Here is a 10,322-nt window from a genome sequence, read left to right as displayed (position 1 = left end):
AGGGTGGAGAGCGGGCAAAAATAAAACCCCCTCAATAAAAATGATAGTGATCTAAAGAAAGGAAAGACGCTTGATTCTGCAACCCGTGAGGGAGCACGGCGAATCGTCAGGGGAGAGGGTGGGGGACGTGAAAGACTGATCCTCAATGAAAATCAAAAGTAGCGTCATCCTTTGAAGATTGCCGCCGCCCCCCTCCCCGGCGCTTTTTCTCGACGCTCGTGCCTCCAATTGGCCCAACGTCGTCGCGTATTCTCGCGCGCTTTTTTCTTGCTTGTTTCTTGCTTCCGCCGCCATCGTGGCGCCAAACATTGCGAGCGGCGTGCGCAGGCACCATGTTTCGCGCGTCCTTTTTGCTTTTGTAGCGTAGTTCCGTGTTCGCGATGCCACGTTGCTGTGCCTTCGAGTGCAGCACAACTGAAAGGGACGGCAAGCGACTATTCCATATTCCATCTGCCAAGTGAGACACGACATGGAGGAAGGTCTGGCTTCAAAGAATCAGCCGGGCTGATTTCAACCCAACGCAATGGTTCCGGCTCTGTGAGGTAAGCAAGCGATTCTTCGCTCATCACTAATCTCATATGCTGTCACTTGTATGCGGCTTGGTCAGTTTTTCGCTCTCCTAACTGCCGTACGTTCGCGCTGCGTTTTGCAACTTTTGTGCCCGACTTCAATGAAGTCGTTTTCAAACGCACGTGATCTTTCTCGACTCAGTTATACATTCCATAGCGTTGTCTTTGTTTGACCTGAATGTATGCGAACGGCACTTTTTGAGTGTATCGCCGTATGTTACGAAAAGGTGACGGTACGTAGGCAAACAGGTTCGCTTATGACGTTCTGATCATCATAAGCCGTTATCGCTCTTTAGCGCCTTATCCATCTGCGTCGAACCGTTATGAACCATGACCAAACGTACTCGGGCGGTGGCATCGCCGCGCGGACCGTGCCATGAAAGCGATCTGCGAAGCTGACAAAGAGTGCTGACTGCTGATATAGCTTCGCGATTTGTTTTCTCGCCGCTTACTTGGCGTTGAAGAGAGACGCACGGAGGACGCGAAGAGCGTCTTCTGAGAGCGTCTGCTCTATTATAGTACAGCGCCGCGTAGGTGGAGCCAACGACAGCGCAGGAGGAGAAGGGAGGAGGTAGCGCTACTTTTAAAGCGCTTTACTGGAGGCGAACTTGCGATTTCGCCGTGGCGGTGCTCGGAGGAGGCACATGATGTCACAACGCGCGCCTGGCCGCGGATATTAAAGCGAAAGCTTTACTGGCTGCGAACTTGCGATTTCGCCTTGGAGGAGGAGGCGGAGGAAAGCTTTACTGGCCGCGAACTTGCGATTTCGCCGTGGCGGTGCTCCGAGGAGGCACATGACGTCACAACGAACGCCTCACCGCGGATATTTCTCTCTCTCTCTCTCTCTCGTTCCCTAGTCACTACTGTACATGCGCCACTAGTAGCAGCGAGCCACAGGTGTTCCGCCGCTGCGCAGCGCCGCGCCTTTCCGTCGCCGCCACCGTTTGGTATGACGTCACATCTCGTTCCTCGTCGTTGCGCTCGCCTCCGCTCACTTCGCCAGCTGCATCGCATGCCTGACAACATGTAGGAGGATAGAAAAGGAGTGCTCGCGTGCGCCGCAACCACTGTTGAGGCGGCAGTATAGACGGCGACAATTCTGATAAGCAGGAGGAGGCCTGGAATCGTCATCGGAACGAGATGAAGAGGAAACGAATCGCCCAGGAAACAGACGAACGGCGCGCCGAATGACTGTCTAAACGCCGCAACATAGCTAGATAACCAGATTAACCTGGACTTGCAATCAAGATTAACCAAGGCTAACCATGCTATGCCTTAGCTTTCGTTACGTATATCCTGGCATAGCCGAGCTAAGCCACTGCCAATATTAAAGCGAAAGCTTTACTGGCCGCGAACTTGCGATTTCGCCATGGCCTTGCTCCGAGGAGGCACATAACGTCACACCGCGTTCCTCGTCACACCGCGTTTCTAGTCGTTGCGGTCGCCTCCGCTCACTTCGCCAGCTGCGTCGCATGCCTGATAACATGTCGGAGGATTGGAAAGGAGAGCTTGCGTGCGCCGCAACCACAGTTGAGGCGGCCGTATGGACGGCGAAAATTCTGATAAGCAGGAGGAGGCCTGGAATCGACATCGGAACGAGATGAAGAGGAAACGGATCGCCCAGAAAACAGACGAACAGCGCGCCGAGCGACTGGCTAAACGCCGCAACATAATAAGACAAACAGACTAACCTGTACTTGCAATCAAGATTAACCAAGGCTAATCATGCGATGCCTTAGCTTTTGCTACGCATATCCTGGCATAGCCGAGCGAAGCCACTGGCAATTTTTTATTTCATTTACCGACGTTTCACCGTGCTCCCTCACGGGTTGCAGAATCAAGCGTCTTTGCTTTCCTTAGATCACTATCATCTTCATCATTCAGGGGATTTAGGCGAAACTGAATACCAGCGCACCAGGTGTTGTGAGGGGAGAGGACATCGCCGTGACGCCACGTCACCCTAGCTATCGTAAGCCTGTGTTATCCGCGCGTTCCTTGTCCGCGCAAGCTCTCGCCTACCTTGTAACTGCGACTCCGGAAGGCCAAATCAAAGCACGCCAACCGACTCAATGCGCTCGCTTGGCCGCGAGTTGTAACTCAAAGGACCGTTCAGCGGCTTTTAAGTTTGCAGGATGGAAAGAAATCTGTTGTGTTTCCATTGCGAACCTTGGCCAATCACCCTTGTGGGCACGTGCCCTGTGTTGAAGGAAACAACAGACGCAATGAAAGTTGAGATAGTCGGTGTGAATGCATTGTGGGTTAACCGCGTAAGGAAACACGTACACATGTCTTCGACTTTTCTTAATGTGAAGCTCCCTTTGCCGCTTTCTTCGACTTTTCCACTCCTGCTGTTGCTGCTGCTGTTGCTGCTGCTGCTCTCTGGCACACCACGTACAAGACAGGAGCAAGGCGCCGCAAGAAACTCGCTTGGACCCCACCGCGTCGAATGTGCACAATGCCTTCTGGTTCTCTCTGGGCGTCGACATATTAGCCTCTTGACAGCTGTAGTTATCCTTAAATCCCCTCAAGAGCATTGCAGAAACTGCAGCGCTTACCTTTCTACAAACGTGCAAGTCCAGAAGGGACGTAGATAGAATTGTAGAGAGGAGGGGAGAGAAGAGGCAGTTCCCATACAATGGGGGGGGGAGAGCACGGGGAGAGAGAATAGGTGAAGAGGAACAGCGGTTGCGGGGAAACTGGATAAACTTAAGTTCAAGGCACGGTACATCACGTTTCTGCTATTTCTGAAAAATAGACGCCATGCAAATATGTCAAGCGGACAACTTACGCAGGGCGTGCAGAAGCAGAGCTGCATTAATTAAAGCGCACCGCAGGGTCCAGGTGACATTACGGAAGCGGTCGACCGTCAAATCAACACTTCCCGGTCCGCCGCGTTAGCTTTGCGGCTATAGCATCGCTAGAGGCCGTGGGTTTGTTCACAACCGCGGCAGCCGCATTTCGACGCGGGTGAACTAAAAGACACACGTGCGCTTAGATTTTGGGGCACGTTAAAGAACACCGCGGTGTCAAAATTAACCCGGAGTCCACCACTACGGCTTGCCTCATAATCCAATAGTGGTTTTGGCACATACAACCCCCATAATCCTATTCAAGTTTATTATTTCTGCTACAATGCGATGTGCTATGTGCGGCAATGACAATGCTCAACCCTCTCGGAGGTTACGAAATATTGTGCACAGCAGCGCCTCAAGTAAACACCTCTCCTTGTGTGTTCTGTGTGCTACGCAGACAAACAGCAGCGCACGGTACACGCAACGTAGCGTTTAGCATCTACTCGCCTCTCTCGTGTTAGACTAAACGTTGAAGAAATTAAGCTTTCGCCGTCATTATCACCGCTAATTATCGCGAATCAAAGCAACCAACCCAGAAAGCTTCGCTTACATGGATTCCCACAGTGCGTGGAATCTGCTTAATTTTTCCCCCACTGTATTACGTGCCAATGAAAACCAAGGTCTGACTATGACATACACCGTTGTGGTGCCTCCAACCTAATATTTACCTCCTGGGCTTCCTTAACGTGCATCCAACGCGCAGCACAAGCGTGCTTTCTGGCATTTAGCCCCCATCGAAATACGGCCGCTGGGCCCGGGCTTTGACCCTGCTACCTAGCGCTTAGCCGCGCAACGACCTAGCCACTACGCAACCACGGCGGGTTTTCAACCGACGCACCGTCGACCTCACGTTATACAGCACGAGCTCGTTGTAGTAATGCCGTTCTTACTAGGTAAGTACATTTTCGTTGTTAATTCTTACATTTGCCATAGTCAAAAAAAAGAAAGAAAGATAAAACTGCACGAAATTGCAGGAACAGGCGCTGCTGTGGTTTTGCCATCTTTTAATTAAGGGCACGACTTCCGATGACAAGATTGTTATTTTGAGCCTTAGAACATTGCTATTTGTCATCTTCAGCGCGATATTTAATGCCGGATACATCCTTGCAATTTAAGCTCTGAGAATCTTAAAAAGAAAGAAAGAGGAAACGCTTGTACGTATTTGACTGCTGCACATGTGAGGCACATGAGTGAGTGAGTGAGTGAGTGAGTGAGTGAGTGAGTGAGTGAGTGAGTGAGTGAGTGAGTGAGTGAGTGAGTGAGTGAGTGAGTGAGTGAGTGAGTGAGTGAGTGAGTGAGTGAGTGAGTGAGTGAGTGAGTGAGTGAGTGAGTGAGTGAGTGAGTGAGTGAGTGAGTGACTGAGTGAGCGAGCGAATAAACTGTATTGCAGGTCCGACGAAGTCGCGAACTCGTCGCGCACCCGGCTAGTTCCACGCCGGGACCGGCAGGTCTAGCCCACCGGCCCGGTCGTGGGCCCACCAGACAGCCAGGATTTGCTTTTCTAGATCGGGGCTACGCAGATTGCTACACATCGGGAATAATTCTGCTTTAAAGAAAATTATGTGCATTCGGCCGCTCCTACCACGGAAATTGCGCAACGACAATGCAACTTGTCATTCAGCGCTCAGAACATGCAAGTTTTTCTATTCAAACAACATGGTTTCTCTTCCACATTCACTCTACTCGGCAGATTTGGCTGGCTTCAGCTTATTTAGCCCTCTTTATGGAATTAAAAACCCAGATCCGAGGTCGCCGTTTTGACATGATCAGTAAAATTAAGCCCAAATCGCAGAACGTGCTCTGCTTGTTACGAAAGAGAGACATATTCGCAAAATGGCAGAAACGCTACGAGCGCAGCATTGCTGTGCGCAGAGACTACTCTCTCTCTCTCTCTCTCTCTATATATATATATATATATATATATATATATATATATTCGGTTATAGTATATTTTTAATGAGCGCACAAAATTACTTTAAAACAGAGCCAGTATCGAAACATTATGCCACCCCATATAAACACAATGAAGCAGAAAAGATGGGGGCTATGGGATCACAGTCTTCTATCATTAAAGCATATATAATACTTGATTTTAATTAGCCCAATGCGGTCGCCGAGAAGGCATGAGGGCATTGAACTTCAGGCCTCATGGGCGAGCCTGTAGCACACGAAAATGTCTCGGCAAAGTTCACGTCATACCTAAGAGGCAGGTTGCAGCGTGTCTTCGCCGCATCACGGTCTTCTCCACACGACCATATGCAGCCGAAGACGAAGAACAGCGCCGATTCAGACATTTCGGGATAATCCTCTAGTATGGTCTCGTTCATCCCGTGTCTAGTCTGTCTTCTGAAAGTCTCCCAGAGAATAGAACGCGTCAGCATTGCCGACACAACATCCATCTTGATGTCGCCAGCATCCAGGGGCTGCTCCTTCAAGGTGTCTGACATACAACGCCACATAACTTCAGTTTCGGTGAGAACCGCCCTCTCACATGCTCGTTTGTTCAGAACGAGTTCTGAGAGCAGTCTTCCGACAATTCTGGAGCCAATCCCAGCGATCTTGATTGCACTGGGGGCATCCACTGCATACCATGGTGAGTCCAGGTAACTGGCTTCCACGTCCAGTCTCCAAGCACTATCGAGACTCTCGCCACTGTCGTCTCCGAAGCTGTCGTATTCGTACCTTTCATCAAGTGCGGACACGTATGGCGCCGTTCTTATCCAGTTCGTTACAGCGCTGAGCGTCATGTCAGGATAGCTCTCGTAGGCGTCTTCAAAATACTCAGGCCTCGTTCGCCTGAAAAGGCCTGTGTAGGCTGCTGCTGACCTCTCGAGGGCGTCACTCGTGCAGTTGTTTGCAAGGGTGGGAGATCTCGCGCGGGAAAGAACGTCGACGAAAGATCGGCCGATTCGCTGCATCAGCTTGCCAACGTCCTCCCTCACGTCGACGGTAATGACGTCGTCCAGATACGGGTACTCGAGCGCGTAGTGAAAGATGCGGTCGCTGTTGGCAAAGCAGCGCGTCCGGTGAGTTTCCAGAACGACGTCTTGAGAACCAGGACTTATCGATGCGGCTATGATGCGCCTGCTGGTGAATGGCACGAGCACTTGGATGCATAGCCAGCCGTAGAGTTCCGCAAAATCGCTCTCACCGAGCTCCTTGTGCAGGGCGAACACGGCCCGAGAATAACGGTGATCGTGAACGACGACCGGGACATGGTCATTGTAGGAGCCATTCATAACAGCACGAAACGCTTTCAGCCAGCGCTCTTTCGAAATAGCCGGCGCCAGGCTCTGAATACCCGCTAGGTCGGTGAACATTGTGCCATCTTCAGTTCTCGTGTGATGAGCAGGGAGCAAAGCTTTCACGAAAAACATCAGCGTGGTTTCCAAGCGTGACATTTTGCTGGCTTTTTCTCGAAAGTCCGAAGTATTTTTGCGCCGTGAGAAACCCTCGTACACAGCTCGAAAATAATCTTCGTAGTTCTCAAACGTCATGTCTTTAATGCGCCTTGTGCTTCCCGCCAGAAGCGAGGCCACGTTCTCCGGTCTTCTAATGACGACCCATTGCTTGGGACCGCTCTCCACGGTCACTTCTAAGAGCACCGGTATGTTGACGACCCGAGACATGTAGACAATGCTCTCCAGGACATCCGACTCGGTGGAAGCGTTCGCGTCGGCACATTCGTCCGGCCATGCGACGCCGCCTTCTGCCAGGACATCTGCCACGTACGCCGACTGGTCGTCCCACTCCGCGACAATGTCGTCGCACGCGACAAGATGCCTCGCGGCTTTCTGCACGGCGGTCTGTTTTCTAGTTTCCAGCGCGTATGGAATGCGCACGGCTTTGGCTCGTCTCGAGACGTTGCTCAAGAAAGCAGAGGTGAGGGCTTGCGCCACGCTCTGACCCGGGTGCTTTGTTGGCCACGAGCCGCACACGTACGCGTGGAAATCGTCGCAAGGATCGTTTCTCATGTCGAGGGCTTCCTTGAGCAGCGACCCCATGCGGCGGCAGGCCTCTCTGCCGCAAGGCGCCACTTGTATCGAGGAGGAGTCCCGGACTTCTAAACGGTGAGCGCTGTCGTCCCGGCTCCTGGACGCCTTCCTAGTGAACATTGCCAGAGACAGTGCGGCCAGTACGACGCCGAGGACAATCAGGCCCGACGTGAAGACCAAGCAGGTCCGGCCGGGGCTGCGCTGCGCGAGACGCTGCAGAGACGTGGTACCGTCGTGCCTCTGCAATTCGTCTCCGACAATGCTCTGCCTGTCTCCATCGGTACAGATACCCTGGAAGATGGAATGCGCGGAACAATAGCGATCTCTCAGTTCGCTGATAAGTCTACCGGTTCAAGAGTATAACGTAACTATATACTAGCCTGTCTTATCTACAGCTTAGTGCGAAGGCAGATTTACTTAATAAACGGAAGGCGCACAGCATATAAGTTCGAACTCCACAGTGCTGTTTCATACATGAAGTTCTTCGCGTCATTGTGTGAGCATGGCTAAAGAGCCTAAACGTACAGTCCAGCGATTGTCCGCGCCTTTGGGACTCAAATCCAAGGAAATATAGTAAAAATCCAACAGTATACCACACGTTGAAGCCCCGACCAGCGCCATTAGGGGTCAAACGCAAGCAATTGCTTTCGAGCGTAAAGGAGAAAATACTATCCGCTAAGCTGCATCATAGTTTCGGATTTACGCTTAATGCTAGGCGGTGCAGGACACTGACTTCATCCAGTTAACTTGCAACTTGGAGACGGGGAAACGCGACGTGAGAAAAAAAAATAATTTTAGCAATGTACGAGCTACTGGCTAAGTTAAACCCAGCAAAGCAATACAGTTGCCTGTTGAGGGCAATGTTACGGTCGCATAACTCTCAATCATGTTTTAATGTGAATTCGGGGCTCCGACGCAGGTTGCGTCTCTGGCACCACGAAGTCGGCTGCGGGACTCTCTTGAACAGCCTCGCTGTAATTACGGCGAGAGAAAGAGCGCGCCCCGTGCCAACTCACGCAGTTACACGCTCGCGTCACAATCTGCGAGCGGTGCCCACCGCGCCTGTTGACGCTACTGTGGTCATCCGAAGGCGGGGAAGTGAACCCGGCTCCGCGCGTAGCTGAACTGCGCGGTCATAGTCTCTCCACGTTCCGTTCAAGCGCAGTATCGCTTTACCTGCAGTTCGGCGACATTTGTTCCAAAGGCCAGGTCTCGTCGCTCGCCTTCGACGCCTCTCAACGATCGCTGACGTCCCTTGATCCCGGCGGCAGCCCCTGCCACTGCAGCAGTATCAGTGTACCCGCCGCCCGGTGCATTGCTCACGGAGGCAGCCCTCTTGGAGAGCACCGGTGGGTGCGGAGCGGCTCTCGATGTGTCCTCCTCGAACGGAGGCTTGTATTGCGAGCGGCTGGTCATGGAGGATCTGGAATTAGACGGGCGAGTTACGCAAAGCTTGGTGTTATCAACGAGAACGACAAACCTTGCGAATCCGATGACGAACCTGCTGACAGAGCGCAGACGTTGAGCTTTGACAACGAACGAAGCGGTGAGGGTCCCGTCCTTCAAAAGCGAGTTCCGTCCTTGTTGGTAAAGTGCGCAATAAATTAGTGCGGGACGGAAACAGACAGCGAAGCCGGAGAATGCACAGTGGGAAATAATTCTTATGCTTGTATTGAAACGTGAATAAATAAGGAATACGGATGGAAATAACAAATAAGGAGTCAGTTAGTAGACGAGGAGGCACTTTGCCGCATCCCTTGTGCATTACCCGAGCGCGTTGCTACGGTAGTGACTGTGCTGCCGTGTATACGTTCTTGGATATTTATGTATGCGTACAAGATTAGCGCTGAGAGTGTAAATGAGCGTCGGAGGGACTCACTTTGTTTGTTTCTATCATCGAGGTCATCCGCCGTATAGGTTGGGTCTTCGGTTCCCTTCTGTGGAAAGGTTTCTGGTCTAGTTTAGTTTAGCATTAAAACATAACACTTAAATTCCCCCAAGCGTTCTCCGGTTTTATTTACCGTTCACCTCATACGGTTGTAAATATGCTAATATTCAAGTTCCTTGGATCGGCATATTCTTCTGGCTCATAGCAGTAAATTAACGCATAACAGTGTATGCGCGAGATTAGCTGCCAAATTTAGTTGCCAAGACAAAGCATGGTAGGCTATAGCTAAACAGATCTTTATAAGAAAGTCCCAATGTTATTACGTTCGCACATGCCAAAAACATGACATATCACGCATTACTGTCACTGATAAACAACCCTGACGATCCGTTAAATCGCTCGACGATTTTACCCGAGTTAACAGAAGGTGCAGATGAAGTCACGCGGATTGTGCATACAAATAATCAAAAGCTGACAGACCTCCACCGCCCAATTTTCGCCATTGATAATTTGACCCCTTGTCTTTCCATCTGTGCCTGTGCCTTGAGACGACTTATCTTGAATTACCTGCAGTTGCTGGCTGGAAAGTCAGTCTTGCCCAGGCATACGCTCGTCTTCTTCTTCGACTGTTCTTACAACACTAGGGCAAAAGCGCGAGATGATAATGGGGATTACTATGTATGGCTCTAGAGGGAAACGCAAGCAAATAATTTATTCTGAGAGAAAAAAAATTACCTGAAAATGCCTGAAAGCAAGAATAGTATGTTGTTGAGCTGTGAAACAAACGAAGTTATCAGCTGTCCATAAATAATCTTTATGACTTCATACTTTATTAATTAATATATATATATAGCATGCCCGTGGCTCATGGTACAACTCCGAAGCTGCAAAGGATAGCATGACAGGGACACTTATGTGTAGCACAATCTGAAAACAACTGCAACTTAATGTGCTCTCATTTTTCGCATGGTGGAAGTGATGGTGATGATGAAATTACAACATTGCGCTGAATATGAGG

At 50.8% G+C, this 10,322-nt stretch overlaps 2 protein-coding genes across 2 annotated transcripts in view; one reads left to right on the top strand and one right to left on the bottom strand.

Moving 5' to 3' along the window:
• Positions 1–286: 286 nt before the first annotated feature.
• The window catches only part of LOC142579392 (GLIPR1-like protein 1), a 59,042-nt gene continuing 49,006 nt past the window's right edge, over positions 287–10,322 (top strand). Inside the window, exon 1 of the mRNA XM_075689525.1 lies at positions 287–542. The gene's annotated coding sequence lies outside the window, so the exon portion shown is untranslated. The remainder of the gene's footprint in view (positions 543–10,322) is intronic.
• Positions 5,518–8,832, bottom strand: LOC142578243 (neprilysin-1-like). Its single transcript, XM_075687644.1, has 2 exons — positions 8,593–8,832; positions 5,518–7,707 (listed from the first exon to the last, which is right to left on the bottom strand). Exons 1-2 carry the CDS (start codon positions 8,830–8,832, stop codon positions 5,518–5,520), a joined length of 2,430 nt encoding a protein of 809 aa, XP_075543759.1.

The sequence above is a fragment of the Dermacentor variabilis genome, chromosome 4 (genome assembly GCF_050947875.1).
Source record: "Dermacentor variabilis isolate Ectoservices chromosome 4, ASM5094787v1, whole genome shotgun sequence".
Taxonomy (NCBI): domain Eukaryota; kingdom Metazoa; phylum Arthropoda; class Arachnida; order Ixodida; family Ixodidae; genus Dermacentor; species Dermacentor variabilis.
Note: the sequence above shows the minus strand (reverse complement) of the source record. Positions and strands in the feature narration are given on the sequence as shown.

Coding starts and splice junctions, on each gene's coding strand:
- LOC142578243 (XM_075687644.1), bottom strand. CDS start 8,832: ATGACCAGCCGCTCGCAATACAAGCCTCCGTTCGAGGAGGACACATCG. Junction 7,708..8,592: donor CAAATGTCGCCGAACTGCAG/GTAAAGCGATAC, acceptor TCCATCTTCCAG/GGTATCTGTACCGATGGAGA.